This window comes from Pseudorca crassidens, chromosome 13 (assembly GCF_039906515.1).
Source record: "Pseudorca crassidens isolate mPseCra1 chromosome 13, mPseCra1.hap1, whole genome shotgun sequence".
NCBI classification, from domain to species: domain Eukaryota; kingdom Metazoa; phylum Chordata; class Mammalia; order Artiodactyla; family Delphinidae; genus Pseudorca; species Pseudorca crassidens.
Genome location: NC_090308.1, coordinates 14,077,081 through 14,096,334, shown reverse-complemented (window position 1 = coordinate 14,096,334; position 19,254 = coordinate 14,077,081). Strand labels below are relative to the sequence as shown.

Below are 19,254 nucleotides of genomic sequence, written 5' to 3'. Positions count from 1 at the left end.
TCTCATACTACTACATGGTACTTTCATCACCATGGATGAACCAATATTGATATTTTATCATTAACTGAAGTCAATTATTGTTCAGATTTCCTAAGCTATTACCCAATACTTTTCATCTGTTCCGGGATCCCATCAGGATATATTATATTAAGTATTCATGTTGTCTTAGGCTCCCCTTGATTGTGACAGTTCCTGAGGCTTTCTTTGTTTTTGATGACCTTGCCAGTTTTGAGGATTACTGGTCAGATATTTGGTGGAATGTCTCTCAGTTTGGATTTGTCTGATGTTTTTCTCATGGTTAGACTGGGGTAAATGAGTTCTGGGAGGGAGACCAGAAATGTAAAGTGTCATTGTCATCACATCATATCAAGGGTACGTATAATCAATCAATATGACTTATCACTATTGTTGTTGACCTTGACAACCTTACTTGAGGCCGGATTTGTTAGGTTTCTGTACTGTAAGGTTATTCTTTCCTTCTCCTTTTTCACACAGTTAGCTTTGGAAGGAAGTGCTTATGTGCAGCTCATACTTAAGGAATGGGGGGTTATGCCTTAAGGCTGGAGTACTTACATAAATTAGTTGGAGTTGCTATTCTCAGTTAATTGATTTATTCAGTCATTTATTTATATCAGTATAGACTCATGGATATTTATGTTTGGGGATATAATCCAATTCTTATTTATTTTGCTGCTCATGTTGTCCCAGCCTTGGCACTGGGAGCTTCATGAGTTGGCTCCTGTATTCTTTTGACATACACATCATTGAGCGATTTTTTTTTTTTTGAGCACGTTCTTCCTTTTAGTTCAGACTCATCTTGTATATTTCCTTCCCCAGTCCTAGAATCAGCCATTTTTCCATGGAGTCATGGTTCTCTTATTGGAAACCAAGATCTGAGCAGTAGATGTACTTTCTGTTCCTGGGATATTGTTACTTCTAGGACCTCTAAGCTGACAGTGCAAGGAGATATATGTGTTTGTACTAGCCCATGTATATACACCTATTTATAAATATTTATATTTATATATCTTTATACAGCTTAACATCTGTATCTGTCTTAAGCTAAAAATGAATACACACTGATGTCTCCAACTCTTGTCATTACAGCATGAATCATTCTAGTCTTCTCTTACTTACAAGTCACTTCTTTCTGCAACAGTGTGAAACCTGGCTCCCGTTATGTGCCATTCATTTACTTAATTATTTAATTCCAATATACCTAAGAGTGGTTTCACAGTTCTTATAACCTTTAAAGGCAAAAGGGGCTATACACAAACACTGTACTCTAGTTGATAAAGTTATAACAGTTAAGGGTCTTTTTATGGCCCAGAATGGAGTCTGTCTCGGTGAATGTTCCATTGGAACTCGAGAATAATGTGTATTCATCTGTTATTTGATGGGGTCTTCTATAAATATCAATTAGATCAAGTTGATTGATAGTATTTTTGAGGTCAATTCCATTCATATTGATTTTCTGCTTACTTAAGTAATCAGTTATGGGCAGGGAGATAATGATGTTTCCAACTATAATAGCAGACCTATTTTGCTTTCCAGTTCTAACCTTACTGCCTCCCAACAGAAGTATCTTTTAAAAATGGATATAATATATGAAACAACTGTTTTTAAACCTTGGACATCAGGCAGCGTGGGGCATTGTTTCTTGAGAAAGGGAAAATAGATGAGGTGAGCCCTACTGTTGCTCCAACTTCCTGCCTGGAGAGAAATTCGAGGCCATAGCCAGGGAGGGGGAACTCAGGTGTAATTAAACACAGAAATTAGTACATGATGGTTATCCGATGAATGACACAAGAAAAGAAAAAGATGAAAGAAAAGCTACAAGAATGAAGGAGGTAGAGCCGCTAGACTGGAGTGGGGTCCAAGATTGACTATGGAGGAAATGAGATTTTACTTGGGATTTGGTGGCCAATATAAGAGGAGTGGAAATTGTACAAGGTGGTGATGTTGGGAAGTATTATAAAAAGTGGCAAGGCCAACCCTGTTTCATAAAAAAGTAAAGGTTTGTGGAGGGGATTTGTAAAGATAGATTTGAAAAGTACTTTGGGATTATTTGTGGAAATTCATGAGTCAGTGTAGTGTTGGATTTTATTCAGTGGGTTAGTGGCTTTTTAAATTTAAAATACAACCAGTAAACTCTTTTAAAAATGAGTTATTTCCCTAATCCCAGTACAAAATACATACATATATATATATATATATATATATATATATATATACAGCTGCTTTAGACAAATGGGGGGACCGGGGCAAGCAGAAGCCCTAATTGTACCCCTACTGCTTAGAATTGCCAAGAGTCTTCAGAGCACAAACAACTGCTGTATCTAAGGAGGTGTTTGACAGCTTTAGATGGACAATACGTAACAGGATAAAATAGGTGTGTAATGGAGATTATTCAATTGCCAGTTGATTGGATTGGAAGGAAGATTGAAGGTAGGCAGGGAGACAAATTAGTAGCTGCTGCATCAATCTAGGCAAAAAAGGAGAAGTGTGTGAACCAGGATGGTGGCAGTAAAGATAGAGTGAAAGGGAGTAAAGGAAGAGATATGTGAGTAAATACATGTTGGGGTGATTTGTTGGATGTGAAAGGAGGGAGAGGAAGAGCATTAAGTAGCTTTAAATGAACTGGATAATTCATCACCTCAAAGTAGATCATTGATGTACCATCATCAATGATCCACTTAGAGGCTATGATAATATTAATAATAATCTATAATTACATAATTCACCTGGGTTGAAATCTCTGTGCTGCTCTTGGTATGACCTTGGTCATGATAGTTATTCTAAACTTCTTTTTTTCTGTTAAATGGGGACTGTACCAGTGCCTACCTTACAAGATTCATTTCTAGTATTTGAAGGGAAAGCATTACAATTGATGCAGGGAAGTTTCTCTGGTGCAAGTTTCATTAGTTCTTATCTTTATTTAATTCTTAACTAATCAGCACTCCTGTTTTCTTCAACATGTTGAATTAAAAAGCTTTTAGGGTATTTCTCTGCCTGGGTTTTTAATACCTCATGAATAATGTGGAATTATTGAAAAACAAAAGAAAGGTGATTATGCAAATGTTTGAAATATTTAATAATACATTAAAGTAGTCTTGGGAAATTGGAGAAATAACTTTACTGAAGTTATAGTAGCTTTTTGTAGAGGCAAAGGGTACTAAGAAGAAAAAAGATCATTTCAGAAAAAGAAAATTTAAAAAGCAGAATGCATTAGAAGCAAATAAGCCAATGAATTCTATTAATTAATGAATATTCAGATAGCATATTCATTTTTCCTAAGATATAATGACTAAGCCAAAGAGTTTAAAGAATTTTTAAAAAAGGATGATTAAGTAAACTCAAGTATTAGAAGCAGTCTTTCAAAACTCCTAGTTTGATGCATTAGGACAGATCTTTTTATTTTAGGGCCAGGACATAATTGTTTAAGCAGTGGATATGTCCCCAGCCCCTTTCTCCCTGCCAGGGCTCAGCCCCTACACTGCCTTACCGCAGACCTCCCCAAGCCCAGGCAGCCTTAGAGAGATTCCTGAGGGATCTTAGAGAGTGCCCTGGGCATCATCTCTCTCCCTTTTGTTCTCATTCCAGTGGTCTGTGCTTATTGGTTTAATAAATTCCCTGAAATTAACACTTCCTAGTGGATTAGAATCACTCAAATTCACATTGAGTATTACGAAGCAGAGGTTCTATACTCCGCTTCTAAATCCTTACCACAGTGCGACAGGGTATTAGAGAAGGCTTAACCCAAGGGCATAAAATTCAAAGTGGTGGCATTTCACATGTGTGGTGGGCTTGCTTGATGAGAGAGAGTTTGTTTCTCAAGCCTGAGGGTAATCACTGAATTATTGTAAGCTTATGAAATTTTCAAAGGAATGTAGAGAAATTTGCTGTGATACAACTCTTGTCTAATCAGTGACACAACTTGAGAGCTAATAACGTTTGTACACTAGCATATCCGTTACATGACACCTGAATTGCGCTGCTAAATATTGTGCTCAACCATTCTGGGAAATGACATTTTGGGGTGCTGAATGACAATACATCTTGTTTATATGGCGTTACAAGCCAAAGTCCTACTTGTTACAAAGAAACATCTTGACTGTCAAGAGGCTGCCTGTTTAATATTTGCATGATCTAACCTAATTGTTTTTCTTCCCCCCTGCTTTGTGAACTTTTGTTCACGTACCAAAATAGTTAAAATAATTTAGACAAAGGAAATTGAGCTTAAGTAAAATACTTATCAGTCTATGTTGTCTGGAAAAATTCTTGGTAGGGAGCATAGAATGAGTTTTTAAATTTATCTTTGGATTTCAAATATGCATGCCACTCCTATACCCCATCACTGTATGTAATTAGGAACTGGCTGTATATTCCATAGTGACACAGGCTGTAATTATTGGTTGTGATCTGCAATTCTCATTTAACCTAGGTTAAGATAGTAGAAGTTGGGCCATTTTTCACCTGTTCCACTCAATTCCAGTTTGATTTTTTTTGAACTACTATGAAATATGCAATATTATCACTGGTAGTGACACTGATAGTCACTACTTATATGACAGTTACTGCTTACAAGTAGAGATGGTTGCTTTCCTCATTGAGCTGTGCCCTGGGATCCTATCACATGCAGTCGGCCACACAGTATGTACAACTTGCTATTTTTGTTCTGTCTGTATATTTTATAGAGCCTTTGACATTTGAAAAATATGGAACATTGAGGGGTAAATTTAAGAAAATATTTGTTAATGCTAATTGAATCTACCTTACCCTATTTGACGATTTGATGATTTTATAAATATTTAGCTCTTTCCTCCATCTCTCTGGTTGTGTTTTCTCGTTCTGCATTCCAAGCCTGTGGACATTTTTGTCTTGTGTTCAACAACGTGAATCAAATATTTGAGACTCAGTGTGGTGTGGTGATTCAGCTCACTGCTCTAAGTAGTGCTATACCTAAACCATTTGAGTAGTCAGCTTTGAAATTTCTCCAAGAGAGGAAATCTCATGAATTGGCTCAAATGTAACTTTGTCTCCTAGAGAAGCCTTCTTTGTCTCCTCCGATTAGCACCTCCCCCTCCCTTCCATAGTGTTTTGGGCAGCTAATGCATTCATTCCACAAATAACAGAATAACTTTTGATTCATGGCTTTCTCCCTCCAAGCTGAAAACTTGATGGAGGGTAACATGATCTTTGTTTCCCACTGCATCATCTGTGAATATACATTGTAAGTATTGAACAAATTTTTACGAAAAGAACAAATACTTTGGTAAACAATTTTTTATAACTGTCACTCCTAGAACCTGAATTGAGTTTAAAATTCTTCTTCTGGAGATCAGATTGTCTGTAGTATGATTGCTGGGAACTTTTAAAGGGAGTGGTAATACTATGTTTTGTTTTGCTTCATTAACCTTCTATCTACTTGTCTTTATTTTGGAAATCTTTTAAAATGAAGATAAACTACAGTTATAACATAAAGCATCGCCTTCATTTTTAAAAAGTAAAATGCATGTGTATAGTCATAACTTGATTACTCAGGTAACTTGCTTTCATCTTACTGTAAACAATATCACCTTTAACCATTTCTTCTTTATTCAAGTCACTTGCTTCTATCTTTCCATGTAGATCTAATATTAAAAGATTTTATTGGAATGCTGCAACTTTCCAATAAGATCTGTCCACATTCTCTATCTCTTTATAAAGTTATAGAGTAGGGGGGCAAAGAGTATTTGAGTTATACTCTGTTTAATATTGAAGAACAATGCATTTTTTTCACCCTAGTTCCTACCCAAAGTAGGTAAATAACAATCAGAATCATCCTCTCAAAATTCTGACCTCAGAATTTCCTAAGAAATGTGAACCTGTAGGAATTCTTTGCTTTCGATCTTCTTTTCCTGTTTTTCATTCCAAGGCCACTGGTCTTACATTCTAAATGGAAGAACATAGAGTCCTACAATCTCAGGATGGAAAGTATATCGAAGGTCACGTAGTGCAAATACTGGGTAATTGAATGCCTTTGGTAACACCCCTGTAAAGTCTTCGTCTAGCCTATTCTTGGAAACCTCCAGTGATCTAACACATCCTTTCCTGCGGCAGCAGATTCTATCTTTGTTGTCAGCTTTGACTCCTACAAACTGATTCCTTGCAGTGAGCTCTGACTACTCAGAGTTTCCACATATTTTTTCTATTTTACCCTTTGGGCTCATAAAGAGCAAGTTGAACCCATGTATCTCTCTTAGTCAGTTTGGGGTGCTGTAACAGAAATACTATAGACTTCGTAGATTAAACAGCAAACATTTATTTCTCACAGTTCGGGAGGTTGGGAAGTCCAAGCTTGACAGCACATCTGGTGTCTGATGAGTGCCTGCTTTCCAGCTTGTAGGCAGCTGTCTTCTCATATCCTAACAGGGTGGAGAGAGTAAGCTGGCCCCCTGGCCTCTACTTATAAGGGCACTAATCCCATTCATGAAGGCTCTACCCTCGTGACCTAATGACCTCCCAAAGGCCCCACCTCTGAATACCATCACATTGGGGATTAGATTTCAACATATGAATTTGGGGAGGGGGACACAAACCTTCAGACCATAATGCCATTTTATATAGTATAGCCCATGTGAAGGTGACACTCATGTTTCCTCAAAGTCTTTTTTTCTCTCGGCTAATCCCTTTCAGTTCCTCAGTGGTTCTCCATGTGACCTGATTTCACATCTCCTCACCATCCTAGTTCCTCTGAATAGATTTGTTTTGCTTGTCTCTGCAGCATCCAGCACTGTGTGATACTCCAGGTGTGCTCTGATGAGCTGAGAGTAGGCTGTATCACCTTCCTCAGTTCAGATATTATACTCTCGTTAGCATATCTAGCAGCGAAAGAGTTGAAATGTCTGACTGTGGACAACGACTGGTCAGATACAACGATTCTCCTCATTTTATTTCTTTACTATGTTACTTCTAGGTATCCTTAAATGTGTCGACTTTGTTGGATACATTTTTAAAACTCTGTTAACTGGAAAAAAAAAACCAAACTTCATTTCAGAGCTCGGATCTTGCATCATACTTAATAGAGAATGGTCTCAGACAAGTTCATTAACCTTTCTAAAGCAGCAGTTTTATAGTATTTACCTTACAAGATTATCGTGAGGACTAAATTAGTTGTGAAATGCTCACATGTAAAGTATATATTAAAGTGCTTAAGCACATGGTGAGTGCTCAGTGCATGTTAGTGATAATAATCTTTACAATTGTTACTTATTCCAAGAGTTCTGGGAAATGCTTATTTTAATACTGAACAAATAGGAAGGGTTGTGGCTTCATTACATTTTTAGTATCATCTAACATATCTAATCTAGACCTACACGAATAAAAGCTATACATAAAAAATTCACCACCGCACATTTGTGCAAACGCCTTGACAAATTAGAACGACATAGAACAAAGTTCTGACATTAGTTACTCATTTCGAGTAAGAGAACAGGTGATATGTTATAAAGAATGTTGACTTCTCATGTCTTTAATATTAAAAATAATTGTATTAACTTTTTACCAAAACGATTATTTCTTTTATATAAATCTAAGAACTGCTGCTATCTGCCATATTTTGAAAAGATTACAGTTTTTGAAAATATGGAAGCTAGTGATCATTTTTGTCCTTTAAAATATTTGTTTCTGCTGATACATTTCAGCACCACAGCCTGGCCTTTTCCAGGTTGAGATGCTGAGCCAAACCTCAGAGTCTCTGCAAAAGAGAGTAGAGTCTCCCCTGCCCTATAATTTAGTTAGTGGGAACCACAGCTGGTAAATCTTTGGGGGGAAACTATTTTCAACTATTTAAAAACTTTTGTATCAGGAAAATAGAAATACATTTGTGTCAGTCTTAGAACCAAGTAAACAAGTTGAGGGTTGTGGGTCAATTCCTCAGGTGGTGAGGTACAGTTTAGCAGCAATGAAAGACTGACTGAACACCTATAGGATCCAGAGGCTGTCAGATACGTTTTGGAGGTGTAGTTGGATGATAAGGATGTTTATTAAATGCTTTTTTAAAGATGCCTTTTTAATTTACTGTTGAAAGAATATTCATAGCAGAAGCAATCTTTGATATAAGCCATATTTCAAGAATAATTATTATCATGTCCTTTTTACAGCAGCTCTTACACACACACACACACACACACACACACACACACACACACACACACACACACACACACACCACACACCCCAATGGCTTGTTAGACCAGCTTGTACTGGCTCATAAAAGCTTACTGTTAACTTTTCAGGAGTTTTGTATGATGCTTAATCTCAGACAACTAGCTTGAAATTTGCCATGGAAATGGGAGTAGTTACACCATGGAAATTGGTGAAGGCTACAAATCAAAGCCTATTTTTTTTTTCCTCGTGGACAGCTGGTTGTTAAACACTTACCAGCACAACTGTGCCCCAAACTCTTTCCTCAAATAAAATAAAGGGCTGTTAGCATTGAAGATGGTTTTACTGTGAAAGTTTATATGAGAAAAAGAATAAATTGGTTTTTTTTTCCCCTGTGTTCTCAGGGATACGGAAAGACCGCAGAGGAGGGAGAATGTTGAAGCACAAGCGCCAGAGAGAGGATGGGGAGGGCAGGAACGAAGCGGAGCCCTCTGGAGACAGGAGATCTGCCAACCTTTGGCCGAGCCCACTCTTGATTAAACACACTAAGAAGAACAGCCCCGTCTTGTCCCTGACAGCCGATCAGATGATCAGTGCCTTGCTGGAGGCTGAGCCCCCCATAATCTATTCCGAGTACGATCCTACCAGACCCTTCAGTGAGGCTTCAATGATGGGCTTGCTGACCAGCCTTGCAGACAGGGAGCTGGTCCACATGATCAACTGGGCAAAGAGGGTGCCAGGTAAGAACACGAAGCTCAGCTGTTTTTTTCAGAGCCATTAATGATTCATGAACTGGTTGTGGTATCATGGGAGAAACAGTGGGAAAAAACAGTTTGTTATCTAATTGGTTTCAAGGTTACATCAGAATTGGTTAAAATTTTTCAGTATCCATACACTGTAATTCTCCTGGAAGTTAGGATATAACATTTTGAAATCAAAATCTAGATGATTAAAGTCTTTAATCTGACATTATTTTTAACCCATCAGTATTCACCAAAAAATTGGGGGTGGACTCTAGGCAATAAATTCATTTAATATTATATGTTCACAGTGGCAGAAATTTTTAACACTAAGTGATCTATGCCCTATAAATTTTTAATATTGAGGATTTTTCTTCAAAACACCTAAATTATGAATCATCAATTTTACCTTAAAAGATTTTAAGTTTTATTTTAAGGTATTTATAAACTAAAGAGTTAATTTTTTTTAACTGAATGCCATTTATTCATTCAACTGTCTAGTCTTAATATTTTAGGACAAAGGTAACACAATAGAAAAATAAATTAAGTTCTCATCCCTGAGAGGAGCTTGTAGAAAGATGACAGTGGCTGAAGTGATACTCGGTCCTTCAGTTGATACTCTCAGAACTGGTGTTCCTGTAAAACTTGACTGTTGCTCTTGTTGTTCAGGGAGAAGAACTCTAGTTATTATGGAAACAAGACTAGAAAATGACCTCCTCCATGCCCCATCATACCCATTCAGGAGCTAACGTAGATGAACCAAGGCAAGAGGAAGTTAAATCTTTTTTCTGGGCTTATAGATCAAATGAGTAATGAAGTTAGACAGCGATTGTCTTGTGTGCTCTCTTTTAATAGATTAAGTTAATTATTACCTATGAAGCAGGGGACTTTTTTTTTTATTAAACTAAATAAATGTGGAGTTTTGTAGTTGCATTTTAGAGATCTATTATAGGCCAAGAAAAACATATATCTGGCCTTAGATACTGGTTCATGTATTTGCATTTCTTAACATATGAACATGTGGTCCTTTGAATAAGGAGCCAGCAATGTTGTGATCCAAACTTGGTAGAGGGCATCTATTTAGGTAGCAGAGGTTGGGTTACATGGAAACATGGGGATTAACAGGCATATTTAGATTTCAGACTCAGGCCAACTGGCAAATAAAAATTCCCAGCCATCTTTGGAATTAGGAGTTTTAATGAGCACTTACCTACCTTAGCATTCCCATGTGAAGCAGATCCATGATAAGTAAATATTGGAATTTACATGTAATGTGGTTATAGGTTTTATCTTTATATTTATTATTGCCTTTGTTTAAAAAAATACTTTGGGAGAAGAGGAAAAAACAAACAAACAACTAAGGGTCATATCCCTGAGAACCAACTCTAGTTGCTATTAAGTTTTATTGTCCTATAAGCATATATTTTCCTGAATGAAGTTTTGGTAATACTAGTTCTAGAACACTGTTGAAGTCAAGTATATATTTTTCATACTTATCAGTAGACTTCCATCATGACATTTTTATAATTATAAAAATTTGAAGGGCATTTGAAACAATGAGAACTAAATTCAAATACATTACCAGTGGATGAAAATTTCATGGCAATAATCTTCTGAATTTAGGAATAAAATGGAGCTGGAAATCAAGAGAAGGAAAATATTACGTCCATGCTTAGCCATCCCATTGTTAAACCCAGAACTAAACAAATTTATGATAATGTGATGTGTAGCAAAACCACTCTATAACTCGATTATATTAGTTTAAAAGACCTGAATGATTCCACAATCCTTGGACCAAACTGTATCTTGTTACTTGATGGTTTAAAAAAATAATAATTATAAAGGCAAAAATGAAATTATATATATGCTATTGGAATATAGCTGTTGTAAATCAAAAGCCTAGTAGTCTGACCAAGCAGAATAAAAAGAGTCATTGATTTTAAAAAGATGAAAAATGAGGGAAGGAAAAAATGTCTTCTGGAATCATCTTTGAAGATGATTGTCAAGCTTCTCAGAAATTTGACAAAGTCACATTTTGAAAAGCTTTTTTCTATCCAACTATTCTCTGTCATTAAAAACATAGTTCACACCGAAAATCTAATATAGACAATATTACATTTATATGGTCACAGTTTGAGAATAATAATAATAATAATTTAATATAGAGGGAATAGAAAACATCATTAGTAAGAAGGGCAGTAAGAAAGCAGTTGTAGAAGTACCTGGAATTAGCTGTATGATACAAAAACCTGCATAGAACATTTGGATATCCTCAGATGGCTATCAGTATAACAGAGATTGTAAATTGATTTAATTTTTAAAAAATTTCAGCATTAATGGAGTATAATTGACAAAATTATATTTAAAGTGTACATTATGGTAATTTGATATACTTAGACATTATAAAAGGATTTCCTACATCTAGTTAATTAAACATCCATCACCTCACACATTTACTTTTTTCTTTCTGATGAGAGCATTTAAATTCTACTTTCTTAGCAAATCCATTATACAATACAGTGTTTTGAATTATAATCACCATGTTTTATATTAGCTCCTCAGATCTTTTTCATGTTAGAGCTGAAAGTTTATACTCTAACCAACCTCTCCCTATTTGTCCCATCCTCTAAACCCTGGATACCACTTTTCTCTACTCTCTTTTTGTGAATTTGACTTTTTTTTTTAGATTCCGTGTATAAGTGATACCATGCAATATTAATCTTTTTCTGACTGGATTATTTCACGTAGCATAACACCCTCAAGGTCCATCCATGTTGCCACAGATGGCAGGATTTCCTTCTTTCTTGTAGCTGAATAATATTCCATTATATATCTATGTAGATATAGATTTTTTGTTTTCTTTTCTTTTTTTGGTGATACACGGGCCTCTCAGTGTTGTGGCCTCTCCCATTGCGGAGCACAGGCTCCGGACACGCAGGCTCATCGGCCATGGCTCACGGGCCCAGCCGCTCCGCGGCACTCGGGATCTTCACGAACCGGGGCACGAACCTGTGTCCCCTGCATCGGCAGGCAGACTCTCAACCACTGCGCCACCAGGGAAGCCCATCTATGTAGATATAGATTTATCAGATCTTCCTTATCCATTCATCTGTTGATGGTCACTTAGTTCATTTCCATATCTTGGATATCTTGGCTATTCGAATAATGCTGAAATGAATGGGACTACAGATATCTCTTTGATATCCTGTTTTCAATTCCTTTGGATATACACCCAGAAATGGGATTGCTGGATCTTATGGTAATTCTACATTATTTTCGGGGGGGAACTCTTTACTGTTTCCCACAGTGGTTGCACAAGATTACAATCTCAACAACAGTATACAGGATTCCCTTTTCTCCACATCCTCACCAACAGTTATTATCCGTTGTCTTTTTGATGATAGCCAACTTAACAGGTGTGAGGTGATACCTCATTGTGGTTTTGATTTGTATTTCCCTGATGATTGGTTGAGGATATTTTTATGTACCCATTGGCATTTGTATATCTTCTTTGCAAAAATGTATATTCAGTTCCTCTGCCCATTTTTTAATCATAGGGGTTTTTTTTGTTTTTTTTTTTTTGCTATATGTGCTCTTCATATTAACCCTTTATCAGATACATGATTTGCAAATATTTTCTCCCATTTGGTAAGCTGCCTTTTTGTTTTGTTGATGATTTCCTTTGCTATGCAAAAACTTCTTAATGAAGTCTCACTTGTTTATTTTTGCTTTTGTTGCCTTTGCTTTTGGTGTCAAATCCAAAAAAACTATAGCCAAGATTGATGTCAAGGAGCTTTTTCCCTATGTTTTCTGCTAGGAGTTTTATAGTTTCAGGTCTTACATTCATGTCCTTAATCCATTGTGAATTGATTTTGTGTGTGTATGTGTGTGAGTGGTGTAGATAGGGGTCCAGTTTCATTCTCTTGCATGTGAATATCCGGTTTTCCTAACATATTTTGAAGACACTATCCTGTTGCTATTGAGTATTCTTGGTTCTCTTGTCAAATATTAGTTGACTGTATATGCATGGGTTAATTTCTGGGCTCTCTATTCTGTTCCCTTGATCTACTTTTTTTTTAAAATGCCAATACCATGCTGTTTTGATTACTATAGCTTTGTAATATAGTTTGAAATCAGGAAATGTGACAGTGATGCCTACAGCTTTGTTTTTCTTTCTCATGATTGCTTTAGCTATTTGGGATCTTTTGTGGTTCCATAAAATTTTAGGATTTTTTAAATGCTTTTGTAAAAAATGCTATTGAGACTTCGATGGGAATTTCATTGAACCTGCAGATTGTTTTTGGTAGTATGGACAGTTTAACAGTATTATTTTTTCCAGTCCATGAGCATAGAATATTTTTCTATTTCTTTGTACCATCTTCAGTTTCTTTCATCAATGTCTTATAGTTTTCAGTGTTCAGATCTTTCACCTCCTTGGCTAAATTTATTTCTAGGTATTTTATTCTTTTTAATGCAGTTGTAAATAGGATCATTTCATTCATTTGTCTTTTTGATAGTTTGTTGCTCGTATATAGAAATGCAACTGCTTTTTGCATATTGCTTTTGTATCTGGCAACTTTACTGAATTTATTCTAATAGTTTTTTGGTGGAGTCTTTAGGATTTTCTATGTTTGATGTCATGTCATCTGCAAATAGAGACAATTTTACTTCTTCCTTTTCAATTTGGATGCCTTTTTTTCCTTTTTCTTACCTAGTTACTATGGTTAGGACTCCCAGTACTATGTTGATTAGGAGTGGTGAGACAGGGTACTCTTGTCTTGTTCTTGATCTTAGAGGAAAAACTTTCAATTTCTCACTGTTTAGTATGATGTTAGCTGTGGGCTTTTTATGTATGCCCTTTATTATGTTGAGGTATGTTTCCTCTACACCCACTTTGTTGAGAGTTTTTATCATGAATGGATGTTGAATTTTGCAAATGCTTTTGCTACATCTATTGAGATGATCATATGGTTTTTATCCTTCATTTTGTTAATGTTGTGTGTTGATTGATTTGTGGATGTTGAACCATCCTTTAATCCCTGGAATAAATCTCACTTGATCATGGTGTGTGATTCGTTTAATGTATTGTTGAATTTGGTTTGCTAATATTTTGTTGAGAATTTTTGCATCTATGTTCACCAGGGATACTGACCTGTAATTTTCTTTTCTTGTAGTGTCCTTGTCTGGTTTTGGTATCAGGGTAATGATGGATTTATAAAATGATTTTGGAAGTGTTTCCTCTTCTGTGTTTTGGAACAGTTTGAAATTCTTCTTTAAGTGTTTGGTAGAATCCAGCAGTGAAGCAATCTGGTCCTAGATTCGTCTTTGTTGGGATGTTTTTGATTACTGATTAGATTTCCTTACTAGTAATGGTCTGTTTGGATTTTCTGTTTTCATGATTCAGCCTTGGTAGCTTGTGTATTTCCAGGAATTTATCAGTTTCTTCTTGTGTCCAATTTGTTGACGTATAATGATTCATAGTAGTTTCTTATGATCCTTTGTATTTGTGTGGTATCAGTTACAATGTCTCCTCTTTCATTTCTGGTTTTATTTATTTGCGATCTTGTTTTAATTTCTCTTGGTAAATCTAGCTAAAGGTTTGTCTATTTTGTTTATCTTTTCAAAAAAACAGTTCTTAGTTTCAAAGATCTATTCTGTTGTCTTTTTAATCTTGATTTCATATTTCCACTCTAATCTTTGCTATTTACTTCCTTCTACCAGGTTTTGGCTTACTTTGTTCTTCTTTTATATTTCCTTAGATGTAAAATTCGTTGTTAATTTGAGCTCCTTTTTTTCTCAATGTAATGAGTGCTTTCCTTTTTTCTTAATGCAGCTGTAAACTTCCTTGTTAGACTGCTTTGCTGTATTTTGTAAGTTTTGGTATGTTTTATTTCAGTTTTCATCTGTGTCAAGGTATTTTTTGATTTTTCTTTGACCCATTTGTTTTTCAGTAGCATGTTGTTTAATTTCCAAATATTTGTGAATTTTAAAGTTTTCTTCTTGTACTTGATTTCTAGTTTCATACCATTGTGGTTGGAAAAGATACTTTATATGATTTCAGTCTTCTTAAATTTATTGTCTTATTTTGTGTTCTAACATATGATCTATCCTGGAGAATGTTCCATGTGTGCTTGAGAAAAATGTGTTTTCTGCTGCTGTTGGATGAAAAGTCTGTTAAGTCCATCTGGTCTAATATATAGTTTAAGTCCAATATTTCCCTTATTGATTTTCTGTGTGGGTGATTGTTGAAAGTGGGGTATTGAATTTCCTTACTATTGTTATATTGCTGTCTATTTCTCTCTTCAGGTCTGTTAATATTTGTTTCATGTGTTTAGGTGCTCCTATTTTGGGTGCATAATTATTTGCAAATATTATATCGTCTACTGGACTGACCCCTTTATCATTATATAATGACTTTTTTGTCTCTTATTAAAGTCTTTTGCTTGAATTCTATTTTGTCTGAGATAAGTATAGCTATCCAACTTTCTTTTGGTTTCCATTTGCATGGAGTATCTTTTTTCCATTCTTTCACTTTCTATCTGTGTGTTTCCTTAAACCCAAAGTGAGTATCTTGTAAGTAGCATACAGTTGGATCTTGTTTTCTGATCCATTCATTCACTCTGTGTCTTTTCATTGGAGAATTTAGTCCATTTACAGTTAAAGTAATTATTGATAGGTGTTTACTTATTGCCATTTTGTTGATTTTTTTCTGGCTGTTTGTAATTTCCCTGTTTCTTTTTTCTTCTCTTGCTCTTTTCCTTTGTGGTTTGATGACTTTCTTTAGTGGTATGTTTAGATTTCTTTCTCATTATCTTTTGTGTATCTATTATAGGTTTTTGCTTTGTAGCTACCATGAAGCTTACATACAACAACTTATATTTATAAGTCTATTTTAAGTTGATAACAACTTCTAAAGCTCTATAGTTTGACTTTCCTTCCATGTTTTATCTTTGATGTCACAATTTACATTTTTCTACTTTTCATACTAGATCTATAAGTTAATTACCCATGATCATTACAACATTAGAGTATTCTGAATTTAACTCTATATTTACCTAATTAGTGAGATTTATACTTTCTTTTTTTTAATTGAAGGATAGTTGATTTACAGTGTTTCTGGTGTAAAGAGATTCAGTTGTGTGTGCATGTGTGTAAATTCTTTTTCAGATTCGTTTCCATTATAGGTTATTATAAGATATTGAATATAGTTCCCTGTGCTATACAGTAGGTCCTTGTTGTTTACCTATTTTATAGATTTATATGTTCATATTTTTTTCTGTTACAATTAGCATCCTTTCATTAAGCTTGAAGAAGTACCTTCAACATTTCTTGTAAGTCTAATCTAGTGGTGATGAACTCCCTCAGCTTTTGCTTATCTGGTAAAGTGCTGATCTCTCCTTCAACTCTGAAGGACAACTTTGTTGGGTAGAGTATTCTTGGTTGGTGTTTTGTTTTTTTTTTTCTTCATCACTTTGAATATATGATGTGACCCCCTTTAGCCCTGGAAAGTTTCTGCTGAAATACTGCTGATAGTCTTATCTATTGATAGCCTTGTATGTAACAAGTTGTTTTTCTCTTGGTGCTTTTAAGATTATCTCCTTGTTTTTAAGTTTTGACACTTTAATTTTAACGTGTCTTGGTGTAGGTCTCTTTGGGTTCATCTTATTTGAAACTCTCTGAGCATCCCGGATCTGGATGTTTGTTTTTTCCTCCAGGCTAGGGAAGTTTTCAGCTATTATTTCTTTAGCTTTCTACTCCTTTCAGTTTCTCTTGTACTGACCTTTTCTGGGACCACTGTGATGTGACTGTTGGTTTTCTTGATGTTGTCCTTATATAAGTTCCTTAAGCTGTCTTCACTCTTTTTCATGCTTTTTCCTTTTCACTCCTCTGATTGGATGAATTCCACTACCCTGTTTTTGAATTGCTGGTCCTTTCTTCTGCTTGATTTAGCTGATGTTGAACCCTTCTATTGAACTTTTCAGTGCAGTTATTGTATTCTTCAGTACTGTAATTTCTGTTTGATACTTTCTTATATTTCCTATGTCTTTAGTGAATTTCTCACTTTGTTCATGCCTTGTTATTCTGACCTTGGTGAGCGTCATTGTGACCATTACTTTCAACCCTTTATTAGGTAAATCACTTATCTACATTTCATTCAAGTCTATTTCTGAGGTTTTATCTTGTACTTTTGTTTGGAACATATTCCTCTGTTTTTTCACTTTCCTTGACTCTCTGTATTGGTTTCTGTGCTTTAGATAAAACAGCCACCTCTTCCAGTCTTGACAGAGTGGTTTCATGTTGGAGATGAACCTTACTGTTCAGCCCAGCCTGAGCTCTTGGTTGTCTCTCAGACCTTTGTGATTTGTTCTTTGTTCTTAGAGGCTCCCAATAGTTGAGGGTATGCCAAGACCTGTCAGTATCCTAAAGGGGAGGATCTCAGTGAGCATGCAGATACAGGCTGATTGGTAGCTGGACCCTCAGGTAACAGCTTTTAAAGTACACAAATAGATCCCTTTTAGGGGATGGGATTTTCTGTTTGCTTCCTCTGTGCTGACCCTTGGCAGGATAGCCCCTTAAGAACATTTGTTTGTTAAAAGCCTGTGGGGCTGGCAAGTGCAAGCTTTGCTGGCCACTAGAGCCAGGTGATCAAGGGATGTATTCCTTAGGTGGCATCTGCAGAAGCTGGGGTACCAAACGTGTGTACAAGCTCCTTCCAGGGAGATATTGGCAATTTGGAGCAGCCTACAGGGAGAATGTAGAGATCGTGTCTCCTGCTTTCCCAGTCTCTGGGGAGAATCAGTCAGTCCCTAGACTGTGCTAAATTAGAAACCTGACTCTCAGGTAGCAGCTTTTAAAGTATGCAAATGAACCTTTTTCAGGGAAACACTGGGAAATGCCTGTATCTGTTTGCTTCTTTTGTGCTGGACCCTGGGAAGATAGTGAGTCCATTAAGAACAATTTGCTTGCTCTAGTATTATGGGTGTGGTTGATGTAAGCCCTGTTGGCTTCCAGAGCAATGTGCTTTGGGGGCCTACTCCTGAGGTATTAGATGTTGGGACCAAACCCTTCCGTTCCCAGGTAGAAGCTGGGAGTTGTGAGTTCCCTTCTGATTTTATGGCATTGTGCCAGGGTTTGGGGGTGGAGTTTCAGTGAGACTGTGTCTCAGCCTTTCCTACCCATTTCAAAAAGGGTGTTTTCTCATTTGCCTAAAGTGAAGGAATCATTCGGCTAGTCTCTGGATTTCTTTTAGGGGAAATCACTCTGTTTGTAGGGGAGATTTGGTATGCCTGTGGGAGTTTTGAGTTCAGAGGTCTCCTATGTCTCCATCTTGGACCATAACCCCCAGTTGACTTCATTGTGCCTGATGAATTTTAATAAAAATAATCAGTTCACTGGACTATTCTAATAGTTCTAGAAGTACATTTTTACTAACAGAGTATTATCAGAATTTTCAAATGTTGGTGATTGTAAGTTGAATTTTCCTTTCTCTTAATTATCTAGGGAATATTTTTTGACTTGTAATATCTCTCTACTCAGACTCAAGACGTGAAGAGCATCATGATAAAATACATCATACAAGTATGATAATCAAGTTCCCATCTGTAAAGTACTTATAGCTGGCCTGGCTTAAGATCACATCACGACATTAATTTTTTTCCCTCTGCAATTTAAAAACAATAGCAGCAAGGAGAATGATAAAACCTACCTACGCCACTCTGACAAGTGATGCTTTTTTATAACAGGTGTTACGTATCTGCTTTTTGATATCTAGCTATAGAGAAGGATTTTTCTCTTTATTGTTTGTACTGAAATTTGTTAATCTTTAAGAAGCACTTTATATAATCTATCCATGGATGGAGAGTTAGTTTTAAAAGAGATTGTTAAATCTTAATTCATCATTATCCTATACACAATGACACTTGTCAACAAGTGTAACATCATTATCTGAAGGTCAGAAAGGAAAAAACGTATGACTGCCAAGTGGTTATATTTTTAATTTCTGCATCACACTTAATTGCATCATTGATTGGCTGATTCTTATTTTTCAGTGTTAATCAAGTACATTTGATTTTTTCCCCCAGAAGCTGAATTGCATCAGGAAACCGTTAATTTGATTTATTAAAAGTTATGCCTTTTCCAAAATTCACTATAACTTTATATACCTCAAGGGCAATTTCATACTTCAAGTTTGTGTTCTAGTTCTGTCTAATGGATATTTGGACAAATATCTAGCCCTGGGCTCTTCACTGCCCTTTAAAGACTGAAAAGTAGAAGCTTGACAGTCTCGCTGAGCCCCAGGCACATCTGGGTGGGTTATGAGTGTGCTGAAGCTGCTGGCCCAGGAAGAAGAATAAAGGGGACATAT

General features: G+C 36.0%; 1 protein-coding gene across 2 annotated transcripts in view; it reads left to right on the top strand.

Annotated features, from left to right (window-relative positions):
* The window catches only part of ESR1 (estrogen receptor 1), a 395,464-nt gene that overhangs the window by 236,853 nt on the left and 139,357 nt on the right, over window positions 1-19,254 (top strand). For both annotated transcript variants that reach the window (XM_067701750.1, XM_067701749.1), the window contains exon 5: window positions 8,553-8,888. In XM_067701750.1, the coding sequence (XP_067557851.1) occupies window positions 8,553-8,888 (336 nt within the window). The remainder of the gene's footprint in view (window positions 1-8,552; window positions 8,889-19,254) is intronic.